The 24976-nt window shown below is 45.9% G+C and overlaps 1 protein-coding gene across 1 annotated transcript; it reads right to left on the bottom strand.

The window, feature by feature from the left end:
- Window positions 1-11796: 11796 nt before the first annotated feature.
- On the bottom strand, window positions 11797-23404 carry LOC147982707 (uncharacterized). Its single transcript, XM_087540535.1, has 4 exons — window positions 22916-23404; window positions 13320-13708; window positions 12009-12752; window positions 11797-11962 (listed from the first exon to the last, which is right to left on the bottom strand). Exons 1-4 carry the CDS (start codon window positions 23402-23404, stop codon window positions 11797-11799), a joined length of 1788 nt encoding a protein of 595 aa, XP_087396661.1.
- Window positions 23405-24976: the final 1572 nt, after the last annotated feature.

Here is a 24976-nt window from a genome sequence, read left to right as displayed (position 1 = left end):
CCACAGTGTCTGCATATTAGATTTTCCTATTGCATTTGTGGAAGCGTCTCCACCTCCAACATTTTTCCGAGTTTGTTTGGTGGAGGTCCGGTTCACAGTTTTTCTAGAGTTTTTTTTGTTTTTCATTTCCTTTTACAATGGTTTTTCTTTGTTTTGGTTTTCTTTCAAGTTTTATTTCAAAAAATATTTACTAATTTTGAAAAATATTCTCAAGTTTTAAAGAATTGTTCACTATTTTTAAAAAATGAATATTCAAAAAAAAATGTTCAAAACTTATTAAATATGTTCAATAAAAATAGAGAAAAGATGAAAAACCCAAAGAAAAGAAAGAAACCAGCAGAGAAATCAGGAAAGCTCCTATAACGAGCGCAGACGCTGAACTGGCCTAGCCCACCTATGCAATTCGTCGACACTTTGATGCCGTGAGGGTCGTCCAGAACTTCTCCATGAAGCCAGCCAGACTCCCGCTTCCCACAACTTTTTTTTAAAACACAAGGCCTATGGACCTTTTGGGCAAAACCGAACTTTAATAATTTTAGAAAATGTTAATCAAGTGTTAAAAAATGTATGCATTTTCTTAAAAACTATCATATTTTTCTTAATGTTCACAAAAGTTTTGCGAAATGTTCATATCTTGTCTAACTTGTTAACATTTTTCTAGAAAAATATTAAATTTGTTCATAATTGATAAGAAAACACAAAAGTTTTACGTCATACATGTATTGACGCATCCAAATACTACTACATACTACTCCCTCAATTTCTAAATATAACTCTTTCCAGAGATTTCAATATGAAATACATATGTGTGTATATAGACATAGTTTAGAGTATAGATTTTTTGCTTTGTATGTAGTCTATATTGAAATATCTAAAAAGACTTATATTTAGGAACGGATGGAGTACATCAATGTACAGAAAAAAACATAGAGGGTGGGGGGCGGTCAGACAGCGTCTATACATCATCGGCCCTTCAACATAGTTACAGCACCGGAGTGGCCCACCATCGATGGGAAAATATCAGGTACTCCCGGTGCTCCAAATTCAAAAATGTCATTTTTCTTATGTTTCAGAAAATTCTGAAAAATAATGTGAATGTTGACAAGGAATATGACTACAACTCATAAAAATTTCAGGCCCAAACTTAAAACACACATTGAGAAACAAAAAAGTGAAATCTAGCATGAATAGTGTAAAAGAAAAGGACAAAAGCAACATGGACACTATTCACATCTAGATTTCACTTTTTTTTCTCAATGCACATTTTCACTTTGGACCTGAATTTTTACTAGTTGTACTCACATTACTTGCGAACATCCATATTTTTTCCGGATTTTTTTTGAAAATTTTAAGAATGTCTTTTTTGAATTTGGAGCACCAGGAGTACTCCAAGCATGGGAGCACCGGGTACTTTCCCCACCATCGATCTAACCCACCATTTCTTGTCAGGGATGTAAATGACAAATAGACGACATATGAAAATCTCGTTCAATTAGCTTTAGATAGCTCGATAGTTTACTTTTTCCAAAGAAACTTTATTAAACTGTTAGACACACTAGTAGAAAAAGGACCTAACGTGAGACACAGTAGTCCCGGTTTAATTTTGATCCGATACTAATGATACCATTAATGCCGGTTCGAACGACTATGCATTAATGCTGGTTCGTGTTGAACTTTTAGTACCGGTTCATGCCACGAACCGGTACTAAAGGGGTGATGGCAGGCCGGCGTTAGGCCAGGGCCCCACGATCACCTTTAGTACCGGTTCGTGGCACAAACCGGTACTAAAGGGCTATCATTTAGTACCGGTTCGTGCCACGAATTGAGACTAAAGGGGTCTGACCTATAGACCCAGTTGGATATACAAACCGGGACTATAGGGCAATTTTCAAACTCTACCCCCCCCCCCCCCCCCGTGTATCGCTGAAAAAATCAAAAGTAAATGATAAAAACTTCAAAAAATAAAATCCTTCGAGAGGTAGTTATATTACTACATCTACTAGTTAGGAAAATTTGAAAACTTAAATTTGGACATGTTTTACAAAAAGTGTAGGGAAAATGTAAAACGGCTATAACTTTTGCATACGATGTCGGAAAAAATGTATAATATATCAAAAAATTCAGCACGAAAATCCGCATCCGATGGAGACCGCCTATGGCCTATTTGCAATTTTTTAGAATCCTCAAATTCCAAAAGGAAAAAACGATATGGTCAAATTTCAGTTTTTTTAAAAAAATTGGTTAAATCTGGTCAAACTACTTATTCAAGAAGTATTAATGTTACTATATAATTATTCAAGAATATTAGTGTTACTAAATAGTTATTTCAATTTTTTGAATTTTGGTCAAATCTGGTCAAACTATGGTCAAACTTATTCAAGAAATATTAGTGTTACTAAATAATTACTGTTTTTTAGAATAATAGTTTCAAACTCAAACGGTGAAACATGTGACCTAATGCTCAAGCTAAACTGCTGAGGGTTAATAGGATTGACAGCTTACATTTGCCGGGAAAACAAAAAGTGCAGACTTGGAATGTAGGGGGAATAGAACTCCGAAGTTAAGCGTGCTCAGGCCGGGGGATTGAGAGGATGGGTGACCGGCCGGGAAGTTAGGCAATTTGGAATGAGTGATCCAAACTTGAGCAGTTAAGAGAGGTGATTGGAGACTAAATCATCAAATAATTCAGAAAATTAAAAATAAAAAAAAATCCAAAATTTTCAAAAAAAAATTCAAAAAACCTTTAGTACCGGTCACCAACCGGTACTAAAGGTCCCCCATACCAGGGCGCGAGCTCATGCCACGTGGTGGCACTTTAGCACCGGTTCGTGCCGAACCGGTACTAAAGGGGGGGGGCTTTAGTGCCGGTTATGGAACTGACACTAAAGGCCCTTACGAACCGGTTTTAAAGCTCTGTTTTCTACTGGTGACAATAGCGGAATCAACAAGAAGCTGACCCACGAGCTCGCAGCGAGTGCAAGAAAGAGTGGCGACTTTGTGTTCATCGACAACGTCCCCTCTGAGACGAGACATGTAATGCTAGTGGCGGCAGCTTGCGTGGCACCAGCAGCCTGGACGCGGTAGTAGTAGTAGCTAGCTGCCTGCGGCGAATGTTCGCCAGCCCAAACAGCGGCGGTGCGTCAGGGTCGAATCGGTTGGAGGTCTCCTCCCGGCAAGGATGTTCGGAATCGAGATTGGACTATGGCGGCGGCGGGGGAGGAAGGAAGGTGCGGGAGTTGAAAGTTCCCTCCCCCAACCGTTTTCTTTGTTTGTTTTATAGGTTCCTGCAAAAACTGCCTCCAATCTCGGTAATCCATGGGACGAGATCCCTTTATTAGAGGGTTGTATAATTTTTACAAGACGAGGACTTTTTGTGGTCATCTGATATGGAGCTTTTTTTCCGCCTTATATTGTAAAATGGCGGTTATTATACAGGTCGGGGTTTTTTATGAGATCTGTTAAAAATGAACTAAGGACATCTTCAACGCTAACCCATAAACCCAAGACCGTATCCGTCCGCGCGGGGATGTTCTACGCATAGTGAGTTTTAACAACTTGGTATACTAGTTTTCCTGCGACAACGGGCGAGGTGTTATCTACTCCCTTTGTTTTTAAATATATTCTTTTTAGATATTTCAGTACAAACTACAAACAAATATACATAAATGTATTTTAAAATATAGATGAACTCGTTTTGCTCCGTATGTAGTTTATTTAACTAGCACCTACGAATGGATGCACTACTACAGTAGTTTTTAGAGTTTTTTGCGGAGGGAATACAAGGCACTCTAAGCCAGCACCACCACCATTCCTTCCTCCTCTGCTCTGCTCCCGACCACGCCGGCGACGGCACGGCAAGGAGACGCCTCGTCTTCAAGCTGCTCTGCTTCCCAGCCGGCCTCTCCTCCGTCCGCTGGAGCTGGAGCTGGAGCTGGAGCTGGAAGCAAGCGGCACCCACAAGGAGGTCAGCTCTCAGCTCTCAGCTGCTCTCAGCTGCTCTGCAGGTGCTTGCGTTTATTCCCACCAGCACCAGGTTCCTTCCGCTAGCTCGAGCACCATGGTCACCAACCGACCGCGTGGAATACAGCGCGTCCCCAAAAATTAACTAGTAATGGCCACCATACATCAAGAGACGACGAGCTTGAGCTTGAAACGAATCAAACTGGGCATGTCCTTGCACCAGCCATCGCCTCGAGGACACCAGCGCGAGACCCGCAACCTTGTCTTTACTCTTGGATTTGTTTCAATGGATGGGATGCGATTAGTTCGGTCGATCATCAAATCTGGTGGTAGCAATGCGTAGTTGGACATACTCACATACACATGTTTGGCTCAAGCTTGAGCCCGTCCGACCCTGAGCTTGATCACTTCAGAGGCTCCTTAAGTTCAGTAGCACTAGTACTATATCACTAGAGACTTCAATACTGAATGAGCCCATCCGCTTGCCAAGTCCAGCAGCCAAACCAAATGTAATCCTTTGATCCCACCCTCCCTCATATCAACTCCACACATAGCTGCAGAGGTCGAATGGCTGTCCAGTGTTGTGACCACTCTCAAACTTGCCTGTTTTTAATGGAATGGTAAAATCTATAACATATACTGTAGATCACATGTTAGTAGAACAACTGTTGAGCAGAGCCTTGGCCTAATGTATCAGAATACATTTTGTATTCCTCTTACTCTTAAGAGGACCAGCGAGCCTCTCCCCGATACGCACAGAGTATATTCTGGGACGACACAAGTAGATTTTAGTATGGGGTTAGTACTAGTTATTTTGTAGCTGATGACAGCCCTCGTCATTTTTTTTCCAATCCTGTGGTAACAAGTGCTGCTAATAGCCTGATTATTACTACTGCAGAACAGAGCTACTTTTGGCTTTGTGCACCTGCCTAGTGCATTCGCTGTGCTTTACAGGCAAAGCAGATGTATAGTATCATTAGCTCTGTTTAATAGCTAATTAATTAACAAGTGCTCCAAAGTACTTTTTCGACACACCGGCACAGTTCTCAACAAGTTTTAATAGTACCATATCATCCCTCTTTTTGAGAGTTTTTTCTACAACACAATATTCTCTCTCTTTGTTGTGTGGGTGGAGAAGTTGTGATATCTCAGTGTGAACGAGTTAATGATAATTCAAGTATAATACGATCATATCGAGTCTAGCGCCCGTCTTTTCACACTCGCTTACCAAGCTCATTCACATGGCATGTCCTTGTTCTGTCCAGCGCCTTGAAGACTGCAATGCCACCGGCGTGAGATCCGCAGCTGGCCTAGTCTTGGTTTTGCTTCAAGGGATGGGACGCGATTAGTTCGGTTGATCAGATTCGGTGGTAGCAATGTGTAGATGGACATACACATCTTTGGCTCAAGTATGTCGCTGGCTCGTCCCGCCTGAGCGAGTGAGCTTGATCACTTGTTCAGGTGCGCCACAACTGAGACTCCTTCATGTCTCTAGCAGTTTATCAGTAGAGGCTTAGATACTGAAGGTGCCCATTTGCTTGCTTATCCAGCCAAACCAATTTTGATCCCGGCCTTGCATCAGCACCAGGCATAGCGGCACAGGTTGACTGGATGCCCAGTGGTTGTTAATTAGGACTCAAATGCTTGAGCCTTGTGCAACCTTGCACGTTACTTAGTTTTTTCTTTCTGTGAAATAGTAAAATCTTACTGTACATGTTAGAACAACTGTTAACTAGAGCCTAATGAATCAAAATACACACTGTATTTTTTTAAGAAAACCAGGGAGCCTCTCCCCGATACATACAGAGTATTTTCTGGGACGACTGGAGTAGTCTGATTGATTGGTACTGGTTTGTTTGTAGATGATGACAGCCCCTTGTCCTTGTTTTTTCTTTTGAACCTGCGTGACAAGAAGTGCTGCTAATAGCCTGATTATTACTACTGCAAAACAGAACTACTTTTGGCTTTGTGCGGCTGCCTAGTGTCAAACTGTCAATTCAAGTATAATATGATCAACTTGAGTCTAGGTGGTAGCGCCCAGTGCCCTTTAACACTCGCTTACCGAGCTCGTTCACATGGCATGTCCTTGTGCGCTTGTGCCGGCCAGCGCCTTGAGGACTGCAACGCCACGCGCGAGACCCGCAGCTGGTCCAGTCTTGTTTATACTCTTGGTTTTGCTTCACGGAATGCACTCTTAATTTGCTTGGGCAGCGATTAGTTCGGTTGATGACTTGTACCTGCTGATCACCAATACAGATTGAGAAACATCATATCATAGTATGTAAAGTAATCAGCTCATGTCTAGATATACACGTACACATCTCTTTGGTTGATGAACTGTGGTTGTGCACATTTCCTCACTAAATACCCCCAAAAATGTTTGGTTGATCAGATTTGGTCGGAGCAACGTATAGATGGGCATACGTATATCAGTAGAGACCTCCTCAATACTGAATGAGCCCATTTGCTTGCTCGTCCAGCAGCCAAACCAACTGTGATCCTGCTCTTGTATCAACACCAGGCAAGGCATAGCGGCATAGGTCGACTGGATGCCCATTGTTGTTAGCACTGACAAACATGAGCGTGCTCTCTCTACTCTGTTTTCAATGGAATGGTAAAATCTCATAGATATAGATTACATGGTAGTAGAACAACTGTCGACCAGAGCCTTGGCCTCACGAATCGAAATCAATACTCGTTGCATTTTCTCAACAAGACCACCATGTCTCTCCCCGGTAAGTATAGAGTATATTCTGGGACGACGGGAGTAGTTTCTAGTATTGGTTATTACTAGTTATTTGTAGCTGATGACAGCCCCTTGTCCTTGTTTTGCTTTTCAACCTGTGTGACAAGAAGTGGAGCTAAAATGATCAATTACTACTGCAGAACAAAAACTACTTTTGGCCTTTGTGCAGCTGCCTAGTGCCTACTGTCAATTCAAGTATAGTATGATCAACTTGAGTCTAGGTGCTAGCGCCCATTGCCCTTTAAAACTCGCTTACCAAGCTCCTACACATGGCATGTCCTTGTGCGCTTGTGCGGGCCAGCGCCTTGAAGACTGCAACGCCACCGTGTGATACCAGCAGCTGGTCTAGTCTTGTTTATACTCTTGGTTTTGCTTCACAGAATGCACGCTTAATTTGCTTGGTCTTGCCACCGGCGGGAGACCTGCAGCTGGCCTCTTGTTGTTTTTACTCTTGGATGCACGCTTAGTTTGCTTTGGCAGTGATTAGTTCAGTTGATGACTTGTACCTGCTGATCACCAAAACAAAGAGACATCATATATATCATATATCAATTAATACATGTTAGTAGAGCAATTGCTGACCAAAGCCTTGGCCTAAAACATCAATAGTTTACATTACATTTTCATATTTTGTGATTCAACTTTAAGCAGTAATACATGAGTCATATGTCATAATGATTATACCGTTGAAACTTTAGTCAAATACAAATGTTTTTTTTCCAAAAGGGGGTTTACCCCAGCCTCTGCATCAGAAAGATGCATACGGCTCATATTATTAAAAAGGAAATCCAGCAACAAAGTCTCCAAGTATCGAAGTGCAAAAATAAACAAAAGCTCATAAGAGCTAAAGCCCAAAGCCACAACCGGCTGGCAAATAAAATAGGAGCGCTACATGCCTATCCTATTACATGATCGCCATTCAAATCGGTTGAAAATATCCCGAGCTACCATCTCCCATCGGGTAGACGCAGTAACCAAACGCTCCCTGGCCTCCGTCGGAGTGAGTAGCGACCACATACGGATGAACGCCGTGGTCCTGAAAATAACCTGCAAGAAGTGAATGTTTGTTGATCTGTTAAAAACAAAATCATTTCCGCAGTTTCATACTGCCCAAAATAAAGCACAAACGCCAACACGAATGTGTCTCGCAGCATCGGAATCAACCCCATCAAGCCATGTTCCAAATAACATGTCGATAGAGGTGGGCTGATTAATATTAAACGCAATATGAATCGACCACCACAGAATCTTAGCCAACGGACAATCAAGAAAGAGGTGTTTGATGTTTTCGTTATGATCGCAAAAACTACACCTAGAAGAACCCACCCAGTTGCGTTATGCCAGGTTATCCTTAGTCAAAATGACTTGTTTATGCACAAACCACATAAACACTTTCGTAAGGGTACCTTTACTTTCCAAACGTGTATCGAGGAAGGGATAACGCTAGAGTTAATGACATCCAGATACATGGATTTGACAGAGGACACACCGTTCTTAGTAAGTTTCCAATACAGCTGATCTGGCTGCTGGGGCAGCTGGACTACCATTAAACGTCTTACAAGATGGAGCCAGGCCTCCCAACGATTTCCAACTAGCGTCCTCCGAAAACTAATATTGAGGGGAGTGGATTGTAAAACAGTTGCAACGTAGGCTTCTCTACGTCGAACAATGTTGTACAAAGTAGGATATTGAAGTGCAAGGGGGGTCTCCCCAAGCCACGTATCCTCCCAGAACCTCGTAGTAGCTCCATTCCCGACAATAAATTTTGTCTTTTTGAAAAAGAGTTGTCTAACTCTCATCAAACCCTTCCAAAAAGGTGAGTCGGAAGGCCTCACATTCACCTGGGCCAAGGTTTTAGCATAAAGATACTTATTACGTAGAATCTGTGCCCAAGTAGCCTCCGTCTCAGACGAAAGTTTAAATAGCCACTTGCTAAGGAGACATATGTTTTTGACTTCCAGATTTTCAATACCTAGACCCCCTTGGTCCTTCGTCCTACAGATTATATCCCACTTAGCAAGCCTATACTTTCGTTTAAGCTAGCTCATCACTCTGCGAAAAGAATCGAGATCGGTAGAAGTCTAACATTTTCCTGACACCCACCGGAACCTGGAAAAAGGATAGGAGAAACATAGGCATACTGGTAAGGACCGAATTAATCAGAATCAATCGTCCTCCGTATGACATGAGCTTCCCTTTCCAACAGCTCAGTTTCTTTTCAAAACAATCCTCGATGCATTTCCACTCTATGTTAGTCAGCTTACGATGATGAATGGGTATACCTAAGTACGTAAACGGTAATGAGCCCAATTCATAGCCGAACAATTGTTTATACGCCTCCTGGTCATCATTAGCTCTTTCGAAGCAAAACAATTCACTCTTGTGGAAGTTAATTTTGAGCCCGGACAATTGTTCAAATAAGCATAACAGCAGCTTCATGTTTCTTGCTTTCGCCAAGTCGTGCTCCATAAAGATGATAGTATCATCAGCATACTGAAGAATGGAAATTCCTCCGTCAACTAGATGTGGAACCAGGCCACCTACCTGCCCTGCATCTTTTGCCCGCCCTATTAAAATAGTCAGCATATCAGCCACTATGTTGAACAGGATCGGTGACATCGGGTCTCCTTGCCTTAGCCCCTTGTGTGTCTGGAAATAGTGTCCTATGTCGTCATTCATTTTAATCCCTACACTCCCTTTTTGCGTAAAGGAATCAATCTGGTTTCTCCAGGCCGGATCAAAACCTTTCATACGCAAAGCTTGTTGGAGGAAAGGCCATTTAACTTTATCGTATGCTTTTTCAAAATCCACTTTAAAAACTACGCCATCAAGCTTTTTTGAGTGGATCTCATGGAGCGTCTCATGCAAGACAACAACCCCTTCAAGGATATTTCTATCAGGCATGAAAGCAGTCTGGGACGGATGAACTACAGAGTGCGCAATCTGCGTAAGTCTGTTCTTCCCGACCTTGGTGAATATTTTGAAACTCACATTAAGCAGACATATAGGCCTGAACTGCTCAATGCGAACAGCCTCTGTCTTCTTAGGAAGAAGAGTTATCGTTCCAAAATTCAGCTTAAACAACTGAAGCTGTCCCTCAAAAAACTCCTGAAACATGGGCATCAAATCTCCCTTAATAAAATGCCAGCACTTTTTATAGAACTCCGCCGGAAACCCATCCGGTCCTGGAGCCTTATTATTCTCCATTTGTGCAATGGCCTCAAACACCTCTTTCTCTGTGAAAGGAGCAGACAAGATCTCATTCTTGCCAGTCTCAAGTTGAGGAACATCGTCAACCCTAGACTCATCTAACGACACAAAATTCTCTTCTGGGGGACCAAACAACTGCTTATAATAATTGGTAATGTAGACTTTCAGATTGTCTTGACCAACTATCGTCCCTTCGTCTTGTTCTAGTTGGAAAATTCTCTTTTTACGATGCTTCCTATTAGCAATCATATGAAAGAATTGAGTATTATCCTCGCCTTGTACTATTTTGCGAACCTTAGCTCGCAACGCCCACTTCAATTCCTCCTCGCGAAGAAGCTTTTTAAGTCGCATCTCTGCCTCTATCTTCGTTTCCAACTCACTGGAATCCAAGATAGAAGTTTCTGCTTTAACTTCAAGGTTTTGAATAAGTAGAAGAAGTCTCTCCTTCTCCGCCTTATAAATACCATGCGTGTGCTTAGCCCATCCACGAAGGAACCTTCGGAGATGACGAATCTTGCATTGCCATCACTCGATAGGTGTCCTTCCTCCTGAGTCTTTAGCCCACTCCCGAGCTAACAACTCGAGGAACCCTTCTCTTTCAAACCAGGCAAGTTCAAACAAGAAAATGTTCTTGTTGCCCACAAATGTTTGAACGCCCGAGTCGACTAGTAACGGTGTCTGATCAGAGACACCTCGTGTCAATGCCTGCACAGTTATCAAAGGAAACTTCTGTTCCCATTTGACACTAGCTAGAACACGGTCAAGTTTCTCAAACGTCGGTACCGGTAACGAATTAGCCCAAGTGAATTTCCTACCCGAGAGCTCTATCTCTCTAAGATCCAAGCTTTCGATAATAGTGTTGAACATAAACGACCATCTGCCGTCAAAATTGTCATTATTCTTTTCCTCTTTTCTTCGGATAATGTTGAAATCCCCCCCCCACTAAGAGAGGGAGCTGCTCGTTACCGCAAATGCGAACCAGATCTGCCAAAAAATCTGGCTTGAGCTATGGTTGCGCAGCTCCGTAAACCGCCACCAAAGCCCAATCAAACCCATCTGCCTTAGTTCTAACTCGAAACTTGACAGCAAACTCTCCCAAAACTACACTCGGAACTTCCAAAGTTTCGCACTTAACCCCAAGTAAAACCCCACCGGATCTTCCTCGGGGGGGAGGCAATGCCAGTCAAAATCTACCCCCCCCCCCCCCGAACAAAGTGGTAAGAAATTGTGAAGTGAAGTTGCTTCTTCCAGTCTCAGACAAAGCAATAAAATCCAAATGATGTTCAAGAGAAGCATCCGCTAGAAACCTTCTTTTAGCCAAGTCTCTAAGACCTCTGCTATTCCAGAAAATGCCTCTCATAGTTCATCATGAATTTTTTTGGCGGTATGGATCCTAGCACTCCTACGCGCTGGCGAGACTGGATAAACCTTCCGTTTCCAAGTCCGTTTTGGCTTAATGTGACCATCAACCTGGTCACAACACTCATTCTCTGCTTCAATCACCAATGACTCATCTACATGAAGAGACATCTCAGGATTGGTACACCCCTCGTCCTCCTCCGTCTCAGGTAACGCAGGGTCAAGATCGGCACACAAGCCATCAAGAACCCTAACCCCAAGCGCATCGATCCCCGAGTCGTTCATAGGTTTAACGGCAGCAATGTGACGAATCATATCTACCGCTCGTTCAGCTTCCAAATCAAGAATGTCGTTAACCGACCTAGATATCTCAATATCATTATTACCAAGTGAAACTCCTATTTGATTTGCATTATGAATAATTTCATCATCGGTAAAATGCAAAATGGAATTCAACTTATTAACAGACATACCAGTGGATATCTCGACGTCACGCAACTTGGCAGCCCTCATGGCACATCTCAGCTGCATGTCATCAACGTCAGACTGCTCCTGCAGCCTCCCGCTGATCTGCCTCCCCTGGGAGATAGGATCCGGGATACCGCCAAAGGCGATGACCTCCTCGCGTGAAGCTCTGCTAGGGAAAAGGCCTCCTGCGTGTCCCCCAACAGCGGCGCCCCGGGCCGAAGCCACCAGGGCAGTAGAAGAAAATGACGACGACTCCCGCGGCCTGTCCACGGGCGACCCGCCGACAGCAGGGACCGGGGAAACCATCGCGCGGTGCTCCGGAGAGGAAGCCGGTGAGATGGCCGCGCCACCCGACCCACCCACCGCAATGGGGCGCGGTGTGACGGCGGCCTCCTGCACGGCCACTCCTCCGCACGCGTGCGGTGACGTGGAGAGGAACACCGAGCCCGCCGTGGGCGCCGTCGGCGTCAGCATCTCAGAGGACCGGGCCTCCTGCCCGTCACCTCTAGCCATAGCCACAAACGTAGCTCCATCCACGGTGGTCATAGGAGAGGTAGGAGACGTGGGAAGGGCCACCTGCCCCTCGGTATCTCCCAACTCAAGTACCGCCGACGCACAAATGGGAACCGCAGGATCCACGGAACCCGGACAGACACCCCGAAGCTGAGGCGGAGCAAAGAACGGTCCCAAGGACCCAAGCTGCAAGGTGGACGTCGGAGCCGCACTAGATGACCGAACAGGAGCAATGTCACTAGAATCCGACGGACCCGCCGGCTCCTTGGCCTTATCATCATCACCCTTAGCCGAATCATCCTGGTTCCCCGGGGCACCTCCTCCCTCAGACGTGTCCATAGGATTATCATCCTCAAAATCATCGAACAAATTAGGATCCTCATACTGAACGTCTAGCTGATACAGAACACTTTCATAAGTCCAAGGCACCACGTTCGGTAAGAACTCAATAATAGCAACACTGGCAAGTAAATGCGCCACCCCGTTAGCCCGAGTGTAAGGATGGCAATGGGTAGGGTATGGGGTAGGTAGAGCAATACCATACCCATACCCATGTAGTCAATGAGTACAAAATTATACCCATACCCGTACCCATGGGTATGAAATTGTATCCGTACCCATACCCGACGGGTACCCATACTCATTGGGTACCCAACAGGTAGACCAAACGGTACACACGTTATTCACAATTTTACATTCATTTATAACACATTTGACAAAATAACATTGATCATAACTCAATAATAGATAGTTGAGCTCATGACAATTATGTCAATGCAAATTGACAATTGGTGACAATTTTAACATAGATTCACAAACTCACGACACAACTTTCACATAGTTACATATGTAAATCACGGGTAAGGTTCACATGTCAGTAGAAATGGGTAGGGTATGGGTATATCCATGGGTAAAAGGTTATACCCGTGCCCTACCCATAACTTAACGTGTAGGGTATGGGTACTACCCGTGGGTATAAAATTATGCCCATACCCTGCCCATGCGGGTATGGTATCCGTGGGTACCTGTACCCATGGGTAAAATTGCCATCCTTACCCGAGTGAAGGGCATTTCCACCTGCTCAGTCTTGCCAATCAAAGACCCCGAGCTCCACGTCACCAAAAAGCTGTCCAGGGGATCAGATGGCGCCCCGGAGAAACGAACCCAAATCTGCCGCAACGGCGTGCCCTGCGGCTCCTTCTTTTGCCACTCATCAAAATGCAACACAAAACTAGTGCCTATGACCCTGCTCATACCGAACTTGAGGATTCTCATCTGATCCTCCTTAGATGGGAAATCAACTTTGTAGGATGTATCATTTAGCTTAAGCAACGACCACTGAAAATTACTTGGAGCGAGTTCCCGCAGCTGCTGAATAATTTGTGCCTCGGTCAACGGTCCATGAACTACCTTCACGACCCCGGGGAAAGAGGTCTCTGAAGGAAATATGCCCTAGAGGCAATAATAAAGTTATTATTTATTTCCTTATATCATGATAAATGTTTATTATTCATGCTAGAATTGTATTAACCGGAAACATAATACATGTGTGAATACATAGACAAACAGAGTGTCACTAGTATGCCTCTACTTGACTAGCTCGTTAATCAAAGATGGTTATGTTTCCTAACCATGAACAAAGAGTTGTTATTTGATTAACGAGGTCACATCATTAGTTGAATGATCTGATTGACATGACCCATTCCATTAGCTTAGCACCCGATCGTTTAGTATGTTGCTATTGCTTTCTTCATGACTTATACATGTTCCTATAACTATGAGATTATGCAACTCCCGTTTACCGGAGGAACACTTTGGGTACTACCAAACGTCACAACGTAACTGGGTGATTATAAAGGAGTACTACAGGTGTCTCCAATGGTAGATGTTGGGTTGGCGTATTTCGAGATTAGGGTTTGTCACTCCGAGTGTCGGAGAGGTATCTCTGGGCCCTCTCGGTAATACACATCACATAAGCCTTGCAAGCATTATAACTAAGATGTTAGTTGTGAGACGATGTATTACGGAACGAGTAAAGAGACTTGCCAGTAACGAGATTGAACTGGGTATTGGATACCGACGATCGAATCTCGGGCAAGTAACATACCGATGACAAAGGGAACAACGTATGTTGTTATGCGGTCTGACCGATAAAGATCTTTGTAGAATATGTAGGAGCCAATATGGGCATCCAGGTCCCGCTATTGGTTATTGACCGGAGACGTGTCTCGGTCATGTCTACATTGTTCTCGAACCGTAGGGTCCGCACGCTTAACGTTACGATGACAGTTATTATGAGTTTATGCATTTTGATGTACCGAAGTTAGTTCGGAGTCCCGGATGTGATCACGGACATGACGAGGAGTCTCGAAATGGTCGAGACATAAAGATTGATATATTGGAAGCCTATATTTGGACATCAGAATTGTTCCGGGTGAAATCGGCATTTTACCGGAGTACCGGGGGGGGGGGGGGGGGGGGGGGTTACCGGAACCCCCCGGGGGGTTATTGGGCCAACATGGGCCTTAAGGGAGAAGAGGAGAGGAGGCAAGAGGTGGCCGCGCGCCCCTCCCCTTCCTAGTCCGAATAGGACAAGGGAAGGGGGCCGGCGCCCCCCCCCTTTCCTTCCTCTCTTCCTCCTATTCTCCCCCTTCTCTCCTAGTCCAACTAGGAGTCCTACTCCCGGTGGGAGTAGGACTCCCCTTGGCGCGCCACACCTTGGCCGGCCGCCTCCTCCCCTTGCTCCTTTATATACGGGGGCAGGGGCACCCCAAGACACACAAGTTGATCCTTGAGATCGTTCCTTAGTCGTGTGCAGTGCCCACTGCCACCATATTCCACCTCGATCATATCGTTGAAGTGCTTAGGCGAAGCCCTGCGTCGGTAGAACATCAAGATCGTCACCACGCCGTCGTGCTGACGGAACTCCTCCCCGAAGCTTTGCTGGATCGGAGCCCGAGGATCGTCATCGAGCTGTACGTGTGCTAAGAACTAGGAGGTGCCGGAGTAACGGTGCTTGGATCGGTCGGACCGGGAAGAAGACGTACGACTACTTCCTCTACGTTGTGTCAACGCTTCCGTTGCGATCTACAAGGGTACGTAGATCAGACTCTCCCCCTCGTTGCTATGCATCACCATGATCTTGCGTGGGCGTAGGAAATTTTTGAAATTACTACGTTCCCCAACAGTGGCATCCGAGCCTAGGTTTTATGGTTTGATGTTATTTGCACGAGTAGAACACAAGTGAGTTGTGGGCGATACAAGTCATACTGCCTACCAGCATGTCATACTTTGGTTCGGCGGTATTGTTGGACGAGACGACCCGGACCAACCTTACGCGTACGCTTACGCGAGACCGGTTCCCTCGACGTGCTTTGCACATAGGTGGCTTGCGGGCGACTGTCTCTCCAACTTTAGTTGAACCGAGTGTGGCTACGCCCGGTCCTTGAGAAGGTTAAAACGGAGTCTATTTGACAAACTATCGTTGTGGTTTTGATGCGTAGGTGAGATGAGTTCTTGCTTAAGCCCGTAGCAGCCACGTAAAACTTGCAACAACAAAGTAGAGGACGTCTAACTTGTTTTTGCAGGGCATGTTGTGATGTGATATGGTCAAGGCATGATGCTGATTTTATTGTATGAGATGATCATGTTTTGTAACCAAGTTATCGGCAACTGGCAGGAGCCATATGGTTGTCGCTTTATTGTATGCAATGAAATCGCGATGTAATGCTTTACTTTATTGCTAAGCGGTAGTGATAGTCGTGGAAGCATAAGATTGGCGAGACGACAACGATGCTACGATGGAGATCAAGGTGTCGCGCCGGTGACGATGGTGATCATGACGGTGCTTCGGAGATGGAGATCACAAGCACAAGATAATGATGGCCATATCATATCACTTATATTGATTGCATGTGATGTTTATCTTTTATGCATCTTATCTTGTTTTGATTGACGGTAGCATTATAAGATGATCTCTCACTAAATTATCAAGAAGTGTTCTCCCTGAGTATGCACCGTTGCGAAAGTTCTTCGTGCTGAGACACCACGTGATGATCGGGTGTGATAGGCTCTACGTTCAAATACAACGGGTGCAAAACAGTTGCACACGCGGAATACTCAGGTTATACTTGACGAGCCAAGCATATACAGATATGGCCTCGGAACACGGAGACCGAAAGGTCGAGCGTGAATCATATAGTAGATATGGTCAACATAATGATGTTCACCGATGAAACTACTCCATCTCACGTGATGATCGGACATGGTTTAGTTGATTTGGATCACGTGATCACTTAGAGGATTAGAGGGATGTCTATCTAAGTGGGAGTTCTTAAGTAATATGATTAATTGAACTTAAATTTATCATGAACTTAGTACCTGATAGTATCTTGCTTGTTTATGTTGATTGTAGATAGATGGCTCGTGCTGTTGTTCCGTTGAATTTTAATGCGTTCCTTGAGAAAGCAAAGTTGAAAGATGATGGTAGCAATTACACGGACTGGGTCCGTAACTTGAGGATTATCCTCATTGCTGCATAGAAGAATTACGTCCTGGAAGCACCGCTGGGTGCCAGGCCTGCTGCTGGAGCAACACCAGATGTTATGAACGTCTGGCAGAGCAAAGCTGATGACTACTTGATAGTTCAGTGTGCCATGCTTTTCGGCTTAGAATCGGGACTTCAACGACGTTTTGAACGTCATGGAGCATATGAGATGTTCCAGGAGTTGAAGTTAATATTTCAAGCAAATGCCCGGATTGAGAGATATGAAGTCTCCAATAAGTTCTATAGCTGCAAGATGGAGGAGAACAGTTCTGTCAGTGAGCATATACTCAAAATGTCTGGGTATAACAATCACTTGATTCAGATGGGAGTTAATCTTCCAGATGATTGCGTCATTGACAGAATTCTCCAATCACTGCCACCAAGCTACAAGAGCTTCGTGATGAACTGTAATATGCAAGGGATGAACAAGACTATTCCCGAGCTCTTTGCAATGCTGAAAGCTGCGGAGGTAGAAATCAAGAAAGAGCATCAAGTGTTGATGGTTAACAAAACCACTAAGTTTCAAGAAAAAGGGAAAAGGGAAGAAGAAGGGGAACTTCAAGAAGAACGGCAAGCAAGTTGCTGCTCAGGAGAAGAAACCCAAATCTGGACCTAAGCCTGAAACTGAGTGCTTCTATTGCAAGCAGACTGGTCACTGGAAGCGGAACTGCCCCAAGTATTTGGCGGATAAGAAGGATGGCAAGGTGAACAAAGGTATATGTGATATACATGTTATTGATGTGTACCTTACTAATGCTCGCAGTAGCACCTGGGTATTTGATACTGGTTCTGTTGCTAATATTTGCAACTCGAAACAGGGACTACGGATTAAGCGAAGATTAGCTAAGGACGAGGTGACGATGCGCGTGGGAAACGGTTCCAAAGTCGATGTGATCGCGGTCGGCACGCTACCTCTACATCTACCTTCGGGATTAATATTAGACCTAAATAATTGTTATTTGGTGCCAGCGTTGAGCATGAACATTATATCTGGATCTTGTTTAATGCGAGACGGTTATTCATTTAAATCGGAGAATAATGGTTGTTCTATTTATATGAGTAATATCTTTTATGGCCATGCACCCTTGAAGAGTGGTCTATTCTTATTAAATCTCGATAGTAGTGATACACATATTCATAATGTAGAAGCCAAAAGATGCAGAGTTGATAATGATAGTGCAACTTATTTGTGGCACTGCCGTTTAGGTCATATCGGTATAAAGCGCATGAAGAAACTCCATACTGATGGACTTTTGGAACCACTTGATTATGAATCACTTGGTACTTGCGAACCGTGCCTCATGGGCAGGATGACTAAAACACCGTTCTCCGGTACTATGGAGAGAGCAACAGATTTATTGGAAATCATACAGACCGATGTATGTGGTCCGATGAATATTGAGGCTCGTGGCGGATATCGTTATTTTCTCACCTTCACAGATGATTTAAGCATATATGGGTATATCTGCTTGATGAAACACAAGTCTGAAACATTTGAAAAGTTCAAGGAATTTCAGAGTGAAGTTGAAAATCATCGTAACAAGAAAATAAAGTTTCTATGATCTGATCGTGGAGGAGAATATTTGAGTTACGAGTTTGGTGTACATTTGAAAAATTGTGGAATAGTTCCGCAACTCACGCCACCCGGAACACCACAGCGTAATGGTGTGTCCGAACGTCGTAATCGTACTTTACTAGATATGGTACGATCTATGATGTCTCTTATTGATTTACCGCTATCATTTTGGGGATACGCTTTAGAGACGGCCGCATTCACGTTAAATAGGGCACCATCAAAATCCGTTGAGACGACGCCTTATGAACTGTGGTTTGGCAAGAAACCAAAGTTGTCGTTTCTTAAAGTTTGGGGTTGCGATGCTTATGTGAAAAAGCTTCAACCTGATAAGCTCGAACCCAAATCGGAAAAATGTGTCTTCATAGGATATCCAAAGGAAACTATTGGATACACCTTCTATCACAGATCCGAAGGCAAGACTTTTGTTGCTAAATTCGGAAACTTTCTCGAGAAGGAGTTTCTCTCGAAAGAAGTGAGTGGGAGGAAAGTAGAACTTGACGAGGTAACTGTACCCGCTGCCTTATTAGAAAGTAGTACATCACAGAAAACTGTTTCTGCGACACCTACACCAATAAGTGAGGAAGTTGATGATAATGATCATGAAACTTCAGAACAAGATACTACTGAACCTCGTAGATCAACCAGAGCAAGATCCGCGCCAGAGTGGTACGGTAATCCAGTTCTGGAAGTCATGCTACTAGATCATGATGAACCTACGAACTATGAAGAAGCGATGGTGAGCCCAGATTCCGCAAAGTGGCTTGAGGCCATGAAATCTGAGATGGGATCCATGTATGAGAACAACGTATGGACTTTGGTTGACTTGCCTGATGATCAGCAAGCAATTGAGAATAAATGGATCTTCAAGAAAAAGACTGACGCTGACGGTAATGTTACTGTCTATAAAGCTCGACTTGTTGCAAAAGGTTTTCGACAAGTTCAAGGGGTTGACTACGATGAGACATTCTCACCCGTAGCGATGCTTAAGTCTGTCAGAATCATGTTAGCAATTGCCGCATTTTATGATTATGAAATTTGGCACATGGATGTCAAAACTGCATTCCTGAATGGATTTCTGGAAGAAGAGTTGTATATGATGCAACCGGAAGGTTTTGTCGATCCAAAGGGAGCTAACAAAGTGTGCAAACTCTAGCGATCCATTTATGGACTGGTGCAAGCATCTCGGAGTTGGAATAAACGCTTTGATAGTGTGATCAAAGCATTTGGCTTTATACAGACTTTTGGAGAAGCCTGTATTTACAAGAAAGTGAGTGGGAGCTCTGTAGCATTTCTAATATTATATGTGGATGACATATTGCTGATTGGAAATGATGTAGAATTTCTGGATAGCATAAAGGGATACTTGAATAAGAGTTTTTCAATGAAAGACCTCGGTGAAGCTGCTTACATATTGGGCATTAAGATCTATAGAGATAGATCAAGACGCTTAATTGGACTTTCACAAAGCACATACCTTGACAAGATTTTGAAGAAGTTCAAAATGGATCAAGCAAAGAAAGGGTTCTTGCCTGTACTACAAGGTGTGAAGTTGAGTCAGACTCAATGCCCGACCACTGCAGAAGATAGAGAGAAAATGAAAGATGTTCCCTATGCTTCAGCCATAGGCTCTATCATGTATGCAATGCTGTGTACCAGACCTGATATGTGCCTTGCTATAAGTTTAGCAGGGAGGTACCAAAGTAATCCAGGAGTGGATCACTGGACAGCGGTCAAGAACATCCTGAAATACCTGAAAAGGACTAATGATATGTTTCTCGTATATGGAGGTGACAAAGAGCTCACCGTAAGAGGTTACGTTGATGCAAGCTTTGACACTGATCCGGACGATTCTAAATCGCAAACCGGATACGTGTTTACTTTAAACGGTGGAGCTGTCAGTTGGTGCAGTTCTAAACAAAGCGTCGTAGCGGGATCTACATGTGAAGCGGAATACATAGCTGCTTCGGAAGCAGCGAACGAAGGAGTCTGGATGAAGGAGTTCATATCCGATCTAGGTGTCATACCTAGTGCATCGGGTACAATGAAAATCTTTTGTGACAATACTGGTGCAATTGCTTTGGCAAAGGAATCCAGATTTCACAAAAGGACCAAACACATCAAGAGACGCTTCAATTCCATCCGGGATCTAGTCCAGGTGGGAGACATAGAGATTTGCAAGATACATACGGATCTGAATGTTGCAGACCCGTTGACTAAGCCTCTTCCACGAGCAAAACATGATCAGCACCAAGGCTCCATGGGTGTTAGAATCATTACTGTGTAATCTAGATTATTGACTCTAGTGCAAGTGGGAGACTGAAGGAAATATGCCCTAGAGGCAATAATAAAGTTATTATTTATTTCCTTATATCATGATAAATGTTTATTATTCATGCTAGAATTGTATTAACTGGAAACATAATACATGTGTGAATACATAGACAAACAGAGTGTCACTAGTTAATCAAAGATGGTTATGTTTCCTAACCATGAACAAAGAGTTGTTATTTGATTAATGAGGTCACATCATTAGTTGAATGATCTGATTGACATGACCCATTCCATTAGCTTAGCACCCGATCGTTTAGTATGTTGCTATTGCTTTCTTCATGACTTATACATGTTCCTATAACTATGAGATTATGCAACTCCCGTTTACCGGAGGAACACTTTGGGTACTACCAAATGTCACAACGTAACTGGGTGATTATAAAGGAGTACTACAGGTGTCTCCAATGGTAGATGTTGGGTTGGCGTATTTCGAGATTAGGGTTTGTCACTGGAAGTGTCGGAGAGGTATCTCTGGGCCCTCTCGGTAATACACATCACATAAGCCTTGCAAGCATTATAACTAAGATGTTAGTTGTGAGACGATGTATTACGGAACGAGTAAAGAGACTTGCCAGTAACGAGATTGAACTGGGTATTGGATACCGACGATCGAATCTCGGGCAAGTAACATACCGATGACAAAGGGAACAACGTATGTTGTTATGCGGTCTGACCGATAAAGATCTTCGTAGAATATGTAGGAGCCAATATGGGCATCCAGGTCCCGCTATTGGTTATTGACCGGAGACGTGTCTCGGTCATGTCTACATTGTTCTCGAACCGTAGGGTCCGCACGCTTAACGTTACGATGACAGTTATTATGAGTTTATGCATTTTGATGTATCGAAGTTAGTTCGGAGTCCCGGATGTGATCACGGACATGACGAGGAGTCTCGAAATGGTCGAGACATAAAGATTGATATATTGGAAGCCTATATTTGGACATCGGAATTGTTCCGGGTGAAATCGGCATTTTACCGGAGTACCGGGGGGGTTACCGGAACCCCCCGGGGGGTTATTGGGCCAACATGGGCCTTAAGGGAGAAGAGGAGTGGAGGCAAGAGGTGGCCGCGCGCCCCTCCCCTTCCTAGTCCGAATAGGACAAGGGAAGGGGGCCGGCGTCCCCCCCTTTCCTTCCTCTCTTCCTCCTATTCTCCCCCTTCTCTCCTAGTCCAACTAGGAGTCCTACTCCCGGTGGGAGTAGGACTCCCCTTGGCGCGCCACACCTTGGCCGGCCGCCTCCTCCCCTTGCTCCTTTATATACGGGGGCAGGGGGCACCCCAAGACACACAAGTTGATCCTTGAGATCGTTCCTTAGCCGTGTGCGGTGCCCCCTGCCACCATATTCCACCTCGATCATATCGTTGAAGTGCTTAGGCGAAGCCCTGCGTCGGTAGAACATCAAGATCGTCACCACGCCGTCGTGCTGACGGAACTCCTCCCCGAAGCTTTGCTGGATCGGAGCCCGGGGATCGTCATCGAGCTGTACGTGTGCTAAGAACTCGGAGGTGCCGGAGTAACGGTGCTTGGATCGGTCGGACCGGGAAGAAGACGTACGACTACTTCCTCTACGTTGTGTCAACGCTTCCGTTGCGATCTACGAGGGTACGTAGATCATACTCTCCCCCTCGTTGCTATGCATCACCATGATCTTGCGTGTGCGTAGGAAATTTTTTGAAATTACTACGTTCCCCAACAGTCTCTACCGCTGGTGCCAAGGGTGCCACACTGAGAGACTCGAAGAACATCAACTCTAAGCAGCAGACCCCGTAAATCTGAACAGTAGGCTTAGGCCCAAGCATAAGAGGACACTCGGCAGCGGTATGTTTAGGTTTCCGGCACAGGTCACATAATTCCGCAGTGCAATCAGCCATAAAGTGACCCGTGTCACCACAGCGGAAACAAGTGAGCTTCTTCTTCTTCGCCGCCCACATGGACACCTTGTCAGACTCTGATATATCCGTACCTTGCTCAGAAGCAGAATCACCAGTCTGCATGGGCTCCGGCAACGTGACTTCGGCCAGGGCCTGAACCGTCTCCACCGCCACCTGTGGTAGAACCGATCCCCCGTCGGCCACCACCTCAGTCTCAACCGTAGTCTTCGGATGCCTAGGCGGATAGTTCCGCCTGTTCCCGCCCCGACCTCCGCGGAAACGGCCCCGAAAAGAGCGGTTATTAGGGGCGACCGCCCCCTCCACAAAGTTACCGGGCGGCCCTTGAAAACCCCGCTTGGCATTGCCGTTGTCCGTCCAAACATATCCACGGCCACCGCCGGAAGACGAAGAACCCCGATGCAGCCCAGCACCGTAAGCATCATACCCATCATCACCCCACTGACCACGCGGAGGATTCCGATCATCTCCCGCTGACGCACCCGCCCCACGGCCGATCGAGCCTTGGCCAGGGCCACGGCGGCCGCCCGCCATTTGCCGCGGCCATGGCCTTTGGTTCGGCTGCGGCTCGGCCCAAGGCGGCGGCGGATCAGCCCTAGGCTGCTGAGGCGGCGGAGGCAAGGCCCTAGCTGGCGGCGGTGGAGGCGCCCCCCGAGGCGACGGTGGAACCGCCCGGGGCGGAGGTGCCGCACGCGCAGGCCCGGCGCAGCAGCACCCGCAGCCGGAGTGGCCGAGCCGCCCGCGGCTCCGGTCTGGTTCCTCACCACCGGCGGCACTCGCGGCGGAGGCGGTTTGGGCGGCATGGCCAGTAGAAGCGAAACAGGTGGCGGGCGCCGGTCGGCTCCGGCAAAACGCAGGGAAGAACGGCGCGAGGAGGCGGATGGGAAACCAACTCTCCAGTGGTGCCGAACCCTAGCAGAAACAGGCGGTGGGGGAGAGGGAGAACGTGCATGTAGGGGCGACCGAACCGAGGCCTCCTCATGCACGTCGCCCGCACCCGCTGCGTCGCTTGCCTGACCAGCCCCTGGGCCTCTAGCCCAGTACTGACCAAGCCTACGTCGCAGGCACCCACAGGCAGCCCAACTGAGCCCAATAGATCATTCAAACGCTCAGATCTGGCCGCCCGAATGTCACACGGCACGGCCACCGCCGGCGATCGCTGTGACACCAAAGAACCATCTTTCTTCTTTCGCCGGGTCACTCTCGTCCAGCACTCGGGACGGAAAAAATCGGACAACATGATGGCCGACGGCCCGTCCTTTGGCAACGGTCCCCTCCATGGCTTCACCTTCGACTTCTGCGAAGGAACCGGAGTACCCAGCAAACATGATTTCTTAGAACTCACCGTAGATTTAGACCCCGAGGTAGATGTAGCCACGCCAAGTGTAGATGGTAACCGAACCGTCGCTACCGGCAGATCATCATCGTCTTCATCTTCATCAGCTAGAATCCAAAAACGTCCCCCAACCCGCTGCGTAGGTTTGGGTTCCTCGGCGTCCTTCGTAAGATCCACGACCTCAATTTGCTCCTCGCATTCTATGGGTGCCTGCACACACTCAAGAACCTCGATATGGAAAACATCGCTAATAAAACTCTTACCAATCGCAATATCTTCGCCAACGTTGAGATGTCGTCCGGCCAATATGTCTCTGTCTTCGTCACGGATCGTCTTCCAACGGGACGGATACGAGTAGATCAGGCCATTGATTCATCGCCCCGCCTTTCTATCATCCTGAAAACGCACGTACCATTTTGAATGATTCAAGAACTCCCAATCCCGATCTGCCGTCGAGGGATCCGGGCTGGACGACGTGGAAAGAAGAAGATTGGGCGCCGCCACCGACACCGGCCGCCACTCATCGGGTAGGAGCGGATCCGGCGAAAGTCGCAGAGGCGACGGTGGCGAAAGATCTGCTCCGCAGGATGTGACAACCGGGTGGAGCGGCGGTGAGGATCTCCCCTTCCCGTTGGCCCCCAACCCTGCCCCGTCCGCCGTCGAGATCAGCGGCGGTGGCTCCGGCAGAATTGGTGGCGTCGGGGACGCGCGGCCGCCGCCCGTGGAGTCGCCCGTTGAGTCGCCCATGGCAACATTTTGTGTGTGTGTGGTGGATAACCAACATTTTGTTTGTCAGACTGATTTTGAATATCAAAATACACGAAGGCCACGTACATTGGATGGAGGGAGCAGTTTATCTGTAGCAGATGACAGCCCCTCATGTATCTTTTTAAATCCGCGTGTCAAGTGCAGCAAGCCCACTAATAGTTAATTAGTAATAACAGATAACAGTGAGCATCCGATGTAGACCAGATCGGACCTCTCAATTATTACTACCAGGTGGTAAGAGCACTGACTGTGACAACAACTAGCACGCTCA

The sequence above is a fragment of the Triticum urartu genome, chromosome 2A (genome assembly GCF_056163025.1).
Source record: "Triticum urartu cultivar PI428250 chromosome 2A, HENAU_Tu73, whole genome shotgun sequence".
In the NCBI taxonomy this organism is placed as follows: Eukaryota; Viridiplantae; Streptophyta; class Magnoliopsida; order Poales; family Poaceae; genus Triticum; species Triticum urartu.
The sequence above is the reverse complement of the archived record's forward strand: the minus strand, read 5'-3'. Positions and strand labels throughout refer to the sequence as shown.